The sequence below is a fragment of the Scylla paramamosain genome, chromosome 22, assembly GCF_035594125.1.
Source record: "Scylla paramamosain isolate STU-SP2022 chromosome 22, ASM3559412v1, whole genome shotgun sequence".
Classification (NCBI taxonomy): domain Eukaryota; kingdom Metazoa; phylum Arthropoda; class Malacostraca; order Decapoda; family Portunidae; genus Scylla; species Scylla paramamosain.
The window spans coordinates 17,364,930-17,382,429 of record NC_087172.1 but is presented as its reverse complement, the minus strand read 5'-3'; the positions used below and the strand labels follow the sequence as shown (position 1 = coordinate 17,382,429).

At 35.8% G+C, this 17,500-nt stretch overlaps 1 protein-coding gene across 17 annotated transcripts in view; it reads left to right on the top strand.

Moving 5' to 3' along the window:
- LOC135111698 (oxidation resistance protein 1-like) overlaps positions 1 to 17,500 on the top strand; it is a 207,184-nt gene that overhangs the window by 172,468 nt on the left and 17,216 nt on the right. For 11 of the 17 annotated variants that reach the window (XM_064025323.1, XM_064025321.1, XM_064025311.1 and 8 more), the window contains 9 exons: positions 1,858 to 2,045; positions 2,817 to 3,372; positions 4,044 to 4,157; positions 4,846 to 5,048; positions 6,595 to 6,804; positions 11,456 to 11,733; positions 12,354 to 12,389; positions 15,371 to 15,400; positions 15,846 to 16,008. In XM_064025323.1, the coding sequence (XP_063881393.1) occupies positions 1,858 to 2,045; positions 2,817 to 3,372; positions 4,044 to 4,157; positions 4,846 to 5,048; positions 6,595 to 6,804; positions 11,456 to 11,733; positions 12,354 to 12,389; positions 15,371 to 15,400; positions 15,846 to 16,008 (1,778 nt within the window). The remainder of the gene's footprint in view (positions 1 to 1,857; positions 2,046 to 2,816; positions 3,373 to 4,043; positions 4,158 to 4,845; positions 5,049 to 6,594; positions 6,805 to 11,455; positions 11,734 to 12,353; positions 12,390 to 15,370; positions 15,401 to 15,845; positions 16,009 to 17,500) is intronic. The other 6 variants (XM_064025314.1, XM_064025318.1, XM_064025313.1 and 3 more) reach the window with 5 other exon arrangements.

Genomic DNA, 17,500 nt, shown 5'->3' with positions numbered 1-17,500 from the left:
ACGATTCGAACAGGGATGGCTAACAAATTTTGTCCTTCAATTCGAACACAAACATTCGTTCAAGCGACGCCACTCGGTCAGTCCCTCTAGCGTTCCTCCACCCCCTCCCTTCCCATCTTCCCTTCCCTGTCCCTCTCCTTCATCCCTCCCCATTTCCTTCCTCTCTCCCCATTTCCTTCCTCCCTCTATCTCACCCATCCTGCCTCTCTCTCTCTCTCTCTCTCTCTCTCTCTCTCTCTCTCTCTCTCTCTCTCTCTCTCTCTCTCTCTCTCTCTCTCTCTCTCTCTCTCTCTCTCTCTCTCTCTCCTTGCCCCATGTGCTCTCTTTCCCCGTATGTTCCTTCCTCCCATTGTTCTTTTCCTCTCCCTTCCTCTTTCGTCTGGTTTCAAATCTCCCTCCTTGTCCCTCCTTATCTGTCAGAGATAAGGGACAAGGAAGTGATGACTCTCTCTCTCTCCCTTATTCATTTTCACTTCATCCTTTCTCACTCCTATAATTCCATTTGCATTCTCAATCAATTTAATTTTACTTAGCAATTTTGAAGATTGTTCTTACTTTCACACACACACACACACAGAGAGAGAGAGAGAGAGAGAGAGAGAGAGAGAGAGAGAGAGAGAGGGGGGAAGAGAAAATTTTAGTGTGAAATAAAAATTGTGTTCACTACAACAACTGTTTTCAAGACTGAAGACGCCAGGAAGTTTCGATGATCCATCATTTTGATGTTTCTTTCAGTTCTATGTTTAGGGCACAACATAAACCCATAAAAAAATAAATAAATGAATAAATAAAAAATGAGATTTTGGGACCTGGAACAGAATAATTTTTTTCACATAAATTTGAATGTGACAAATTGTTTCCCAATTCGAACAACTTGGAAGAACCAATTAAATTCGAATCAAGATGTAACACTGTGTGTGTGTGTGTGTGTGTGTGTATATTATATATATATATATATATATATATATATATATATATATATATATATATATATATATATATATATATATATATATATATATATATATATATATATATATATATATATATATATATATATATATATATATATATATACATATATATATATATATATATATATATATATATATATATATATATATATATATATATATATATATATATATATATATATATATATATATATATATACACACACACAAGATCACTATGCTAGCCTTGCCAGTTGCCAGTGGCTCCTTTGTATTGTATTTACCTAGTTGTGACATATGGGAGAGAAGCTAAGTTCGTAGTGTCCCATCTCCATAAATTCTTACCTAACTTTTCCTTAAAGTCATGAATATTCCTTGCACAGATCACATCTTCCTCCAGACCATTCCATGCCTCTGTGCTTTTATGAGAGAAGCTAAACTTCTTCATGCCCCTTCTGCAGGTGGTGACTTTTAGTTTTCTTCCATGTCCTTTTGTTTATCTTTCATTCAACACAAATAAATGAGAACATGAGTATGGGCAGAGGAGCTTCCAGATTGCACAGGGGAATAGGATAGCAATGAGAGTGGCCTTGATTAATATTAATGGCATGAGTGCACCTGGGAAAAGGAGAGAGGTAATGGAAAATACTAGGAAGGGAAGGATTGATGTAGCAGGTGTGCAAGAGACACATATAAAATGTTTGGGAATAATTAATCACATGAATTGAAATGAGAGGTGTGGGAGGAAATGAGGGGAAAGTAATGTGATACAGATGAGAGAAACATATATGCATGTATAGGGAATGACAAAGCAAAAACCTCAATATTTTTCAACAAACTTAGATGCATAATGTAAGCAAGATATGCAGAATTATTTGTAAGGTGTCTGTTGTTGTGGTTCCAGGGTGTGGTGGCTGGAGTCCTTCTAGTCACTCCCAATGCTGTCATGTTTGACCCCAATGTGTCTGATCCACTGGTGATAGAACATGGTCCCGAGAGCTATGGAGTCATTGCACCCATGGAGTTTGTGGTGAATGCAGCTCTGTACTATGATATCGCTCACATGCGAGTCAAAGACACCAACCTCCCTAAGTGAGTCTCGGTGATTTATTTGGCAGTTTGGAGCAACAGTGTTATGAACATATATTTTATGTAATTTTCCTTCTTTTCATTTACCATGCTTGCTGTCTTATTCAGTTCATTACCCAATTAACATCAAGTCTGTTCATCATATTCAGTGTTACACTTTTATCAGTTTCCTGAATTCCTCTTTTTTTTCTAGGAGCTTTCCATTACCTCCCTTAAATGCTATATTTACTTTGGTTAGTAGTCATTGGAAACATTAATGAGGAAAATTCATCAGGGGACTCATTTTGTAAATTCATTAGATAATTTCATATCAGGTACAGAAAATAATATATTATACAACTCCACACTAAGTTTTTGTCATTACAAATTCAAGCATTTATTCAATAATAATGGAATATTTCAAATAATTTACTCCACAGAGTTTGCTTTAATAAAGCCACAAAACAAACATTAGAAATTAACAAAGCAACAAATTGTCCTCCATTTTTTCCAAGTATAGGGTCAATAGGTAAATTGAGTTATATAAAAAGGATAGATTTTTCACACTTCTTCAAAAAGAGAACTCATAACTCATTAATAATTTTGATTCTTTTGACAGTTTTGAGATTAATTTATATATATATATATATATATATATATATATATATATATATATATATATATATATATATATATATATATATATATATATATATATATATATATATATATATATATATATATATATATTATATATTTTTTTTTTCTTTTTTCTTTTTTTTTTCCCCCATAAAGGCCTGAAATTCCCAAGCCAGAGATCTACTGGGGGCCTGCAGGACAGGTGGAGAGAATGGGGAGCCAGGAATCTCCAGGGAAAGATGCATCTCTTAGTAAGGACACCACTTTTCCTGAGCTTGCTGCCTCCCAGGATGACAATGACTCCTCTTGCTCCTGTGGTGGAGACACCAGAGAGACTTCTGCCTTCCCCAAGGCCTTTGAGCAAGAATTGCTCTCCCCCATTGGGTCAGATACATCCCCAGCCAGCGGAGAGGGCCAGCTTCCCTCTGGCCAGCCATCACCTGCCCAGCAGCAACCAGTGGTGGGGGACCTCACTCCCATTGCAGAAGCCACCCAGGCCTCAGGCCCAATCCTTGCTCAAACTGTGTGTGATAACAAAGCTGCTCAGGACCTTGCTCAAAGTGATACTCCTGCACCCATTATTTCTGATGACCCTCTCACCAATGAAAAAAAGAGAACAACTTCGGTGACATTTGATCTATCGGGGGAGGGAGAGGAAGCTTCACCAGACACTACAAGTGAAAACAACCTGCAAGAAACACGTAAACAAAAGGTTAGTCAAGGAAATCAAACTTTGCTGAAATTCTCACCTGAAGTGGTTAACTTTTTTGGGGAAAAATTCATGTTGGTAGTTTATTGGTATAGAATTATTTCCTTTTAAAGAGTAAGACCAATTAAGTTACACAGTGTGGATCTGTTCTAAGCACTTTCTCTGCACAGCTCAGTCAGTCTTTTCCTTCAGATGTCCGATGTCTGGTTTCATATATAGATAATAAAACCTATTTTATCTGGACCAGTTGGGAGAAATGCATAAGTAGCACAAGTTTTTCAACACTGTTGTATTATATTCACATCTAAGAAATTGTTATTTTCCCTCTGTTAATTCTTCTTTGTTGCATTCATATTTCTTATCCATTATTTGCTCTATATGTTACTGTGGAAAGGAGTATGCCTTTCCTGAATTTTCTTCTACATGCTTTTTTTTTTTCCTTTTTTTTTTTATATAGTTGAGGAGATGAGTTATCAGACTGTCCTCAAACAATAATGTGTAGGATCAGGTTTACAAGGAATGGTATTAGAATCAAAGGATTTTAAGGGCTTTAAAAATCTTACAAGGTTGCAGGTTTTTTTTTTTTTTTTTTATGTATTTTTTGAGTAGGTGTCACATTTTTACTTACACTGATCAGAGTCATAGACCACTAGTTTTTTCCTACACCTATGTAGTGGGTGTCACAAAGCCGGGTGTGGCGCACAGTATCAGGTACCAGCCCTCCCACCGCCTCCACGGCTTCTGCCACACCCAGGCCTCTCAGTGCTCTTCGGTCAGGCCAGTCGGAGGTGAGAGCCAGGTGGCACCAGCATGTCTGTAGCCCTGACCTACCCCCAAGGCCCAACAGGTCAGAGGGTCCTCAGAACATACTCCATAGCTTCAGCCCCAGTCCCATAGGTGACTGGGCCTCAGTACTACCCATAGCAGTGTTTCAGGCTTCACAGCTCACTCGTAGTGATGCTGTACTAGCTTCCTGTTGAAAGCAACTACAGTATTTATCCTTGTTGAATTGTAAATGCATAGTCCTAAATGAAAAGTGCCCTCCTTTCCTCTGTATGCTTTGTAGAATCAATCTAACAAAATATTCCATAGAAAGCTTTATTTCCTAGAAACATTATCCCAAATATATATATATATATATATATATATATATATATATATATATATATATATATATATATATATATATATATATATATATATATATATATATATATATATATATATATCAAAATATTCTCCATTTAGAATTCCTTATTGTTAGCTTCAATCAACTGAAAAAGAGCTGTAGGCACTAGTATTGCTGTTTCCATTGATTATGAATATGATTATAAGTTGAATGAGGTGTCAGAGGGCACTTGTGCGTTACTTTTCTGGATCAAAGATTAGATTCTTCTCAAGCATTTTAAGAATGGCTGTACTATAGTACATGATAAATTTAAGATGCAAGGGATTATCATATGAACTATCTTACAGGTCCTGAAGCGGCTGTCTTACCCATTGTCTTGGATGGAAAGCTTTAGTACGGAGAAAGAAAATATGCCACACCCAGCTGGTGTACAGCCCTCTTCTGCCCCCCCTGTAGGTCCTCACCCACCTGCTGAGGGGCCAGAGGGGGCCAAGCCAGGGGTCTTCTCCAATGTGTTCAGTATGTCCAACGTTTCCAATATGTTGTCCAGGTGAGAGAGACAGTGCAGCTCACGGCACTAATGAAGCTGACACCTGATTCTCTGCCTCTCATGGTGCAGGCTTTGCTTTGCAGTTTCACAGTTGGAACTAGTTGATTTCTGCTTTGAAAAACTTAGAGAGTTGCTTGCCTTGCCATATATCTAAAGAGACTGTAGCTGGTGGTTACCTGCCTACAGAAACAGTTTTGAGTGTAGCATTGAAATTGTATTTCTTTGCCACTTTGAAACTGGTTGATCTTAGCCAGAGCAGAACTCAACATTCCCTGTTTGCATCTTAACACAACACACTTTTTTAGACTCACACATGCACAGTTTTGAATCTGCACTGATATGAAATTTTATGAGCATGAGATAACAACAATTTTGCAAATGTATGTTACATTAATTCTAACTAGGAGCAGGTTCTTTGTAGTAACAACTTGTAAATACAAAAGATTTTACTTATTCTACCCATGTTGATAGACTGGATTGTAAAGTTATCAATTAATATTTATTTCTTATGTTTTGTAAAATTCATAGATCAAATGAGTTTGAACTTTCTTTCATCAAACTGTAAATAGTTATTTCAGTATGTATTCTTTGCTGATGTCATATATAGATGGATCATTAAATTACAATGGATAATTATTAGTTAACTTTTTAATTTCATAATTGTTTCAATAGACTAGTAATAAAAAAACAACTATTAGACATTTATTGGCACAGTATTTTGTGTGACTTAGGAGTATAGACTTGTTCTCTGAGCCTGGTGGACCTTCCCTTCCCAGGCCGGGTCAGCACTAGTCCTCATTAGTGTCTGCTGAGTGGCTCAGGCTAGACTAAAAGTACTCACATTCCAAATATTGATCCTCACACATTTTATTATAAATTACAGTAAGCTTTTGCATGTTGTAAGCATTTTAAAACTATATATGTCTTGTATGAACCAAAGGCTTTTCATTCAACAGTACAATCTCATTTTATAAATGCAGTAAGATCCCAAAGTTTTCCCCACCTGCAACAAAATTTTCTTTAGATGATGAAAACTTCAAATTATACTTATTCAGGACAACCATACTACCAACTTTCCCATAAAATAGCACACAGGGTTGGTATCCTTAAGGATTTATGAGGCCAAAGATGTTGATTATCACTGCAAGTCAGATAATCAAGATGAACTTGCCTTTCAAAACAAGCTGAATTATGAACTCATCTCTTGTAAAGAAGGTGTGAGTAATCTCTGACAGGAAATATTACTAAATTAAATCAAATAGAATATCTTCGCTTAAACCAATTGATTGTTCACAAATATGACATTATTGCAATATGAAAATGCAACCCTTCACTTTTCATTTGTGTTAAGTCCTTGTTGTTGTTTTTTTCTATTAATTGTATTGCATTAGTTTAGTTAAGTAAAGATTTTTTGGGAAATTTTACTGCATCTTTGCATTTTTGGTTAAGCCCATTGTTATGAATGTCATCATACAAGACATGCCATAATTTGCAACTGCCTGTAACCCAGGTGAGCCCAGCATGAACTTCTGTCTTGTCACCACAGTTCGCCCAAATATCTGGTTGACTTCAGTAGTGGGCTTTTCGCTCGCTCCCCCTCTGACTCCTCAAGCTCAGTGCGAGATGTAACAGAGCTGGGCACCCCCCCGGGATCCCTCGAGGGGTACCGTGTTGCCCAGTCTGTATTTTACCGCAAACAGAGCAGCTTGGGTAATGACAAGGAGGAAAGAAAAGGCATACCCATATTTCACCCAGGGTAAGCGGGGCAGTCAGGTCTTGGTGTGCCATGGAGTTCCTCCTGCCTCCCACCCTTTGAGCTTCTGGCCTTTCTGCTTGCACACTTTCTGTCTTTGAAGTCTTGCATGTTTTTTTGTGGTCTTTTAGTCTTCCATTATATGACTTTCTACTCTTGTCTCGTCTGCGTTGTATCTGCAATTGTGTTGTCCCAAATTCGTCACTTGTTTCCTTCAGCCTCTTATAGTCACGTGTGGTCTTCAGAGTCGACTGATTTTGAGGATCTGTATCTCCTCATGTGTTTCTCATTTGACAGCTTTTTTCTTGGAATGTTTGTGTAAGTAATTATGTAATTTTTTCAATAGCTTTGTCTTATTAGTCAAACTATTAGTTATTTTGCATATAAGGAAAAACTTATTTTAAATTTCAAAATCTATTGGTTTCTATTCATAAACTGATATTTATAAAAAAATTACTTAAAAAAAAAAGCAAAGTAGTACTAAAATTTGTGACTATTTATCTGTATCATTACATCATCCCATAATGTTTATTGCCATTCATGGATTTTCCTTGAATATGCCAGTGTTGTGCATCTACTTAAGGGACATGCTGCGCTGTAGGATCTCACCAAGACCACCCTTTAGGGGAGTTTCAAGACAGACATCAAACACAAAAACATAATAAATAAAGATCACAGTAATTGCCATGTGATTGTGTGGTCTCTTGTAACTGTTATTTATGCATTCAGTATTATTTGGCAACTGGCACAAATAAGTAAACTCCAGGAATTTGAGGACAAAGAGATTGTAGGGAAAATCACGAATGGATACAAATTATGATAATTATGATGCATTGATGTATCATAAGTGGTGACCCAGCAGACATCCATTGTTTACTCTGGCTCGTGTACAGGTGCCGACGTTATCTTTCTGGACTTAATTGAGGCAAATATCCATCTTGTTCCAACCAAACGTTATCTGTGTAGTAAAATGCAGTAGCCATAAACAAATCAACATTTTTTTGTATTTATTTATTTTATTTATTTATTTTATCATTATGAAAGACTGGTCACACAGATTATCTCAAGAGATAAATAACCATGAATCTCATTGTGGCAATAAGTGCATGTATTGATGCTTTTGTGAGGCATGCACATGATAGCATTATGTTGCCAATTTGCAGTAGTATGTTAGATAGAAAATTGATATATGTTGTTAGACATTTTGGGGGGTATTTGAAATATATAGATATAGTAGACTAATAAATAAAAAGCTTACACAGGCAACTTAAGTACCAAAGGAGGACATTTCTTGCCAGTCTGGCCACAAGGAAGTATTGACATGTTTCTCAGTATTCTGTGAGCGTCACTCTTTTCTCCCTCAGTTACTAAAGGCTTCATAAGTGCTTCCTTTAGTGATTATTTCTCTAGAAAGCATAGTGTAGGTTGCAATGCCAGTATCCATCCTGACCTGTCATATTATTGCCTAAGTTTTACAAATACAACTGTGTTCCATGCTGAGTAACTCCAGTCTCATGCCACCACTGTCACAGTGCAATGATGCCATACTTGGCTTGCAATGTTCAAAAAGCTTCTCTGAATTTTTTTTTCTGCAAAACTTGCACCACATATTGCCAAGTATATTTTCAAGAATAAAATTGGCTTCATACTACAGTATTTTAAGCACTGTAAGTATGAAAACTGTTTCCCATCGATGTGCAATGTAAGTAAAGCCCTTGACTGCTTTAGGCCAGGTCTCTTTAAATAAAGTAAATGTAGAATATAAATAAAGCTAAAGAATTTACTGAAAGACAGATAATTCAAGATTCTTAACTAAGAATTTATAAAAATCCTCAGGAACCTGCATGTATAGCATTCCTACAAGATTAAATATGTAATTCTTATATATTTTCTGTCATTGAATAAGGATGTGCATAGTCTTTGGGTTTCCTTCATTCTTTATTTCATGTATTAAAGTTTTGGGGATATTTTAGTAAGGTAAGGGATAAGAAAGTAATTCCAGATATGAGGTGCTTAGTTCAGGAAGTCAATAAATGCCACCTATAAAGAAAATGGTATTCAAAGTTTTATATTGTTCAAAATGGTATATCTTTGAAACAACCACACGATTTTGATGGATTGTGCATGAAAACATAGCTGAATGTCTTGACTGGAGTGAACCCACTAAAAATGCTGCATTTTGTTAGTATTTCATATGATTAAACAATAAATGTGGCTTTCTTGAATATGAGTATTATCGCATTCACCATCTTATCTCATTAAAAAAATCAATAGTAAATAAAACACTTAATGTAATGAAATGAAACTTATACATAATGCTACAGAGTTGTTGGATACTACAGACACAAAAAAATGATGATTCTGATAGAGAGAATGATAACAGGATAAAACAGTATGAACTGCACAATAATGGTGAAAAGAAAGAATATGTATTACATCATTTTCTACTCAAAAAAACTGTAATGTGGTGTACTTACACAAAATTTTGTTCATGTGGGCCTGCAGACCTTGCCTTCACAACTTTATGAAGATTTGTATATTCTTGGCCCAGATTTCTCTATTTCTTTGTAACATTTTTCATCCAATTTTTGGGGTTACACTTCTTTGGCATGCCAGACAATGTACTTGGCTGATCAATATCACTATCAGTATTACTCATGCCAGCACAAAAACATTGTATGCTAATGAAGAACCACAAGATAAGAAACGCAATCTAAGGAAGGTGTGCACACCATGGTATATGAATGTATACTGGAGAGGGTATTGCAATGCGTGCTTTAATTGGCCGATGATCAACTAGATGTTGTCCATCAGACAATGTGATTGGCTAAGTATGGCCGCCATTTTTAAAAATACACAGAGTGGCACTCATTGACTTCCTACTTACAGAATGCAACAGCATCTTGTCACCCAGCAACAAAGCTTAACAATACTTGTAGATAAAGGGAATTTCAACCACCTAAGCACTTCTAGAGGAGTGTCCCTATGTACCACTAAGATAGAGGGATGGTTAGAGAATACAGTGGTATGCCTAACTCAGTTTGGGGAGGGGTGGCACTTATTGACTTACTAAACTAAATGCCTCATATGCTTTGTAATATTTGTGTAAACTTAAATTTTAGAGAATTTAGAATGACATAGCCTTTACAGACCTACTTTTTACTTGGTCATTTACATCTACTCACTTGCCAGATCAGCATTGTCAGTTAGACTCTTTATTATTGACAGCAAGCTGTTTTAGTTGAAAGATTGTTTTTTTTTTTCTTAGTTTCATTTTATCAAACAATTCTTTAAAAGTGAATGAGGTTTACTTCTGAGTTTATGATATTTGTTTCACTTGATCTTTCATGCTCCATTTTGAAAGGCTCTATACATGCCTGCATTGTCAGCTTTATTTATTTAATGGTGGTTCTTCATGCTCACGATGTTTGCCAGCTCAAAACCCCAAGGTTACTCTATGATCCCATCCCATATTATATATACTACATATGTGTTATTTGGAAAATTATCAGTTCTGTGGTGTAGAGGTTAGCATGCACAGGTCATTGCCAAGAGCAACCAGGTTTGAATTCCAGGCTAGGTGGAGACAGGTGTCAGTTTCCTTTCACACTGTAGAACCTGTTCATCTAGCAGAAAATAGGCAACAGATGCAAGCTGAGGTGTTGTGACCTTGCAGCCCAGCAAGAGTGGAAGATCAATAATCCTGCCTTCATTGTGTGTGTGTGTGTGTGTGTGTGTGTGTGTGTGTGTGTGTGTGTGTGTGTGTGTGTGTGTGTGTGTGTGTGTGTGTACTTGCTGCCTTCAAGCAACTGGAAATTGTTTACTTCGTCCTGAATTTTTAAAAATGTAAAAGTATAAAAGATATGTAGCTATGAAAACTATAACTGTAATCTCACTCAGCTTATAGTTGAATGTTTCTAGAGTTTAAATCCCATTCTGGCAGACACTATTCATACCAGTCTCCTGGACTTATCAGAGGCTAAGTATGGGAGTTTAAATTTATACATGTGGCAAGTGTGTGTGTGTGTGTGTGTTTAAGTGTACATAGTTTGTGTGTGAGAGAGAGAAAGAAAAAATGTTTGCTTGGTTATACTATATTTGATTCAAGCTTAATTCATGTGTGTGTGTGTGTGTGTGTGTGTGTGTGTGTGTGTGTGTGTGTGTGTGTACATTCATGTGGGTAATCTTTTACAAAATGGCATGAAATGGTCTGTGTCCAATACAAGGATAATAATTATGAATGCAAAGACATGCATAAAAAAAGAAAGAAAAATAAAAGAAGACAATGAAAAGAAAATTATATGTATGCATAATTTATTGCAATGCAAATAATAAAATAATGATGCACAAATAAGTTTGTGGCACTTCTGTGGTCTTTTCGTTCCATTTTCAGATAAATGTTATCTAATACTTACTAATCCTATTCATTCAGTTATACACCAATCAGGAGACATAATTTCTGTCTTCATTCTTTATTTTAAATGTGATGCTATATCTCAGTTTAGTATTGAATTTGAAGTATTTTTACATCATTAAATCAACATTACATAAAGACAATAAAAAGAATTTGTTTTGTAGTTTCTTACTTATTCTTGGAATAAAAACCCATTCCAGCAGACCACAACCTTTGTAACCTCAAAACTTCCCCTGGCAGACGGCCCTCAATGGACTTAATGCGAAGACCCACCAACCAGCAGCCTCTCTTGCCACAAACAGCCCCAAGTTCTAACATCACTAACAACACCAGTCTGCCACCAATCTCCAGTGCCCCCCTCAGCCAGCAACAGCCACAGCAGCAGCAGCAGCAGCAGCAGCAGCAGCAGCAGCAGCAGCAGGCTCAGAAGAGAGCCCAATATAAAGAGGGACCAAAATTTGGCCTCAAGAGCATGGTCAGTATGGACGACATGCCAGAGCTCTTTGCCTCCTTTGACAGTAAGTTTATTTCTGAGTTTGCCTTACCTTCTTTTTCATTCTCTCTCTCTCTCTCTCTCTCTCTCTCTCTCTCTCTCTCTCTCTCTCTCTCTCTCTCTCTCTCTCTCTCTCTCTCTCTCTCTCTCTCTCTCTCTCTCTCTCTCTCTCTCTCTCTCTCTCTCTCTCTCTCTCTCTCTCTCTCTCTCTCTCTCTCTCTCTCTCTCTCTCTCTCTCTCTCTCTCTCTCTCTCTCTCTCATATTAATAACTCTAATTCCTCTTTATGTTCCTGAGGTGCCGTTAATCTTCCTGCGCTGACTGCTCTGATCAACGCTAGGTTACAATCAGCGCCAAAATTGTCACAGTAGTCAACAGTAAACTTCACTGTTACTTATGTACTGTGAAAAATTTTATAGATAGTAACTCATAGTGTCAGTTTTCAAGTCAAATATATTTCAGTTGTAGATCAACAGAATGATACTAGTTAAAGACTCAAGAAAACCCAAAATGTACACAAAGAAACTCAACAACCATGTTATACTCACAGAAATGATAAATCAGTGATGCTAAAGTCTGGTCAAAGGAGAGTGAGCAGAAGGCACTTGGGTCTGAGTTAATGGGTAATTGTCTTTTTCTTGATTAGTTCTAGGTCCCCACTTCTCATCCCTACGTGATCTGGGTATGTCCCTCACCACAGTCACCACTGCCAGCCTCCAACTCTCACTACCACTTGTTACCTTGTTGTCTACATGAACTGTTATTTTAAAATTTCAGTTCAGTCGGTGAAAATTTTCTCATTAACACTTTCATGCATATGAGTGTGACATATATGCATGTGCTTTGCAGTCTTTCTACCTGTCAGATATGGTATATTTCTGGCCACCAAACAATTCAGATCCTTAATGAAATGTACACTTTGTATTTAAAAAGCACTCTGTTTTTATTTGTTGATGCTGATTAAACAAAGTGCATCAAACCAGCCTGGGTGGTGAGAGAGGAAGCTGATGGTGCCTTGTTGTTAGCATGAGTTTGTGGGTGTATCCAAGTGTTCCTCCCCTTTGGGTGTATCCAAGTGTGCCTCCCCTTTGGGTGTATCCAAGTGTGCCTCCCCTTTGGGTGTATTCATGTGTGTTTCTTTTGTGGGTTTCCATGTGTGCTTCTCCTGTGGGTGTGACCAGGTGTGCCTCCCTATCAAGGTTGGGAGGGTGATGATGTGTCTCATGTGTTCATACTGTATTTTATGTGTGATTCCTTCACAGAGCAAAGCTTACTGTGTGCCTGTCATGTGTAATATAAAAAAATGAGAAGACATGAAAGTTTTGAAAATTTTAAAATTAATGTAATTCCTTTGTGAAAAGTGTGATAACACCCTCATATATTGTTTCAAATTCTTCTACAATTTATATAAAATATTATTTTTTAATATGCTCAAATATCTATGAGTATTCAGTGACTCATTCTGAATTATATGATAGTAGAATACACTCAGTAGAGTTTTGCCATTGAATTGTGAATACCATTTTCAGTCCTTCACTTAGTATTGATTCAAGTTGTCTTATTTGCTGATGCATGGTGCAGAGTATTGAATTTGTTGTACATATTTATATGGATATCACAATATTGCAAGGTACAGCATTCTTGACCTAATATAGGCTATGATATATATATATATATATATATATATATATATATATATATATATATAAATATATATATATATATATATATATATATATATATATATATATATATATATATATATATATATATATATATATATATATATATATATATATATATATATATATATATATATTTTTTTTTTTTTTTTTTTTTTTTTTTTTATGAGGAACTACAATTCCTTTAATTTTTCATGAAACAAAATATTTGTGTCACTTCCTTTATTATGACTGCCAGCTTGGATCCTCCTTTCCATGAAGAAGTCTTGTGGTTTCAGGATATGTTATTGCAATATGCACAATTATATTGGAAAAATAACAAAAATGTTTGAAGGTGCAATTATTTTTAGCCCTACTTCCATGATCATGCTGACCATAATCATCTAATGCCAGCCTGCTAAGCCATGTATTTTTACTTTGCCATATCCTTTAATGTGTAGTTTTTCTAAGGAACTCAAGTTAGACCCTATCTACTATATTTTACTTCAAACTAACTAACATTCCTGACCGAATCACCTTCATTTTCTTCCACTTGACCAAAATACTGCACTTCACTTTTCCCCATCTCTCTATAAATGCTGTCAATACAAAATTTTCTTAGGTCCCTGTTCACTAAGCCATCTCTTGACAGAAGCATTGCACATTTTCCTCATTATTCTCCTTTCAAGCTTGGCATAATGTTTTGTAATAATGGTACCAAATTTCATCCCCTTATATGGCATTTGCTGGGTAACCATGCAATGATTAATTTTTCTGCAGTTCACTGAGGAACTCCATTCAAGTCAGCAGATGATCACAAATATTTGATCACAAATATTCTAAGTTATCTGCCACTCTTCTACCAGAAGTAATTTGTATATCAAGTTTTTGGATATATTCTTATATAATTAATGATAAGTCTCTGTGATTGTTATACATATTATAATATACTGCAGGAATGTTTATTTCCCAGTACCATAAATTAGTGACATCTAGCAGTTAATTGAGTGACTGTTTTGAAAGGAGACCCATGAGGAACACTGAAGTAATGGTATGCAGTGTGAAGTTGAACATTCATGATTCATAAATGACAGGTTATTCCTATATTTGATACACAATGCCTTATATTTGACTCCCTTAAGATTCTTTCTGTAGTTGATTTTATTTGAACCATATATTTGTGTTACATATGATCAGACTTAGTATCACTAATAAGCCACAAATCATGTGGCTTGGCAACTCCTTCAACATGTTGCTGTAATCTTAAAGTTTTCCTTTTTATCTACAAGAGGCATAAGTATTTACAAATCCACACATTCTTTTCATTCCCTGACTAGTATCTCTAAAGGTAAATATCGACAACATGAAGTAAAATTGATCCCTTCATCTTGTTTGCAAAATCTTTCTTTTCTTGGTGGATCAGGAGAATCAGGAAAACTAACAGTACATTCATTATCAGGGTAGAATATTTATATATCATTTACCATGTTATCAGTTTTTTTTAATTGTTATTATTATTATTACCCATTTTTCCCTTTAGTAATGTATTGTGATAAAAATTAAAACACAGCTAGATCTCTTAAAATTATGAAAAAAGTTTGAAAGTTTATAAAATAATTTTAAAGGTCACTATCATCAGACTTTGTTTAGTGAACTGTTATCAGTAAAGTAAGCTAAAGTTTCAAGCTGTGGGCATGATGATACTTTCAGTCAGTGCCACACTGAAGCGTTTGGTTGTTATTTGCTGTGAATCACTCGCTGAGTGACGTGTCATAGGAGTGTTGATGGGCAATGATTCACATGGATATTCTTGTTAATTGTGAAAGACAGCTTTGTATTATTTGATGGCTAAATGATCCGTATATCAGAATTATTGGATTAAGATTTTTATGAAATATATCTTGAAAATTTTAGGTAAGGCTGTTTCAGATAGCATATATTTATATTTTAACAATGTATGTAAAAACAATAATAACTAATGCAACCTTTCTTCTGCTGAAAGGTTTAGGCATCAAGGAGGACTCATTGAAAGGTACTAGAAAGTTTCTTCTTCATAAAAGGCTTCATGCTTTCACTCCGTCAGTCTATGGAGTCCAGCCTGTTATTGCTTTAATTTCAGATGGTGTCTTCTAGTCCTCTTTTCAATATTTATATCTCTTACACACTAATTTTCATGCAATTTTTTTTTTTTTTATGATTTAGAAATCTTTTCTACATCCTCGCATGAAGTGACATCTCCCCTTGGCACCACTCCGTCTGTTCTGCACTCTTGGAACTTGTGTGCTCATAGGAGGTAGTGATGCTCGCAGGCACGAGTACACAGACACTTGCACACATACACAGTCTGTTTGTGTAAACCATAATATCATTGAAGCTCCTAGAAGATACATACTTCAATGTTGAAATGTTTTAGATATAATTAACATCCACAGCTTTTTCCTGTCTCTAACACTCTTAACTCTTTCCTCATATACCAGAACTGATTCCAAAGCCTGCCACCTCCTGTGAGGATCCCCCACTTTACCTCTGCCTCAGGATGGGGAAACCAGCCAACAGAACAATCCCCAAGTCCACTCCAGTCATGTCTTATGGCAAGAAGAGGATGAGGCCTGAATACTGGTTTAGCATCCCCAAAAATAGGTATAGTCACTTTCAAACAATGCACGATAGATTTTTCAAATGATGAGGAATTGTATTGATTGAATTTTTGCCTTCAGTGAATTGGTGAAGTACATGGGAATGGTTGTATATTATAGTCATTAGTTTCCTATGCCTGTTGGTGGAGTTATTTAAGGTTTTGTCTTGTCACCTACTATATTCACCAATGATCTCACTTACAAGAAGAACAATGAGAGCTGTAACAAATAGCCTTGATTTTAGCTATCATCATTATTTTACCATTGAAGATAGAGATCCCCAAGAATGTTCCCATATTTACTGATCTCGCTCAAACTCAGTGTCCTCCAGACTCTCAGCAAGTAATAAAGGACTCAATCTCAATGAGACACCTTAACATACATAACTTGCTTTTTTAAATAGTGAGAAACTGATGAGGTATCAGCCATGAAAGGCCATGAATATATAAAGGAGTGGCTGGGGATTGAGCCCCTGACAGTAAAGTACTCAACTCCCTTACCCTGTTCAGCCTAAAGTATTACCAACACCTGAATTAGTTTTGTTGCTATCCTTTATTATTCTTTCATTATGTGACATTTTCTTTCTCCTTCTATATCAGTTTTTGGTGTTTCAAAAATGCTTGTAATCCTCTTGATATTCTGTTCACTCTCAGGTTTCTCTTGGTAGCATCATATTTCATAGATGAGAGTGATCAATATATATATATATATATATATATATATATATATATATATATATATATATATATATATATATATATATATATATATATATATATATATATATATATATAAAGTGGAGCTTGATGGTTTTGATTACCTTACCATTACAGTGACCAGTAGTTTTTGCTCTCAGTAGACACATGAACAGAATGAATGTTGGGAATGTGAAAAGACAATCCACTGGAAAGAGAGGGGGGGCCTGAAATGTTCAAGGACAAGCTGCTTGGACAAGTGTAGAAGAAGACTTCTGCTGCGGCCTCCCCTACCAAAGAGCTCACAGGGACAGGCATCAGACTTGACCAGACCATTTTCTGAATTGAATAGGAAGAACCTCATGAATTTTTAATGTCTGAAAACTCAATTCTTTTATCTGTATACTAGACACATTCTAAAAACTATCCCTTTTTTTTTTTTTTTATCTTCAATTGATTCCTTCTTTTACATTGGATATTTTAACAGCACTTTTCTAAAAATGTTACTACATGATTTGTATCTTAGAAATCAGCTTCCATAAAGTTGGGATTTCTGTATTATCTTTGAATTTTTTCTCCCTCCCAGAGGCTGACTATACAAGGACCTTGTCTGTCCTTGTATGGAATGCATCTCTCATGTGGTGAGGGAGGTCCACTCACATACTCCTTCTAAGCTGTTCTTCTTATCACCTCACATTTTTAACTCTTCAATCTATTGCAGTCCACTACAGTGTTGCATCTATGGTTAACTGGTGATCTTATATATCTTCATATTTAGTAGTTGCACGTCTCTTCTCTTAT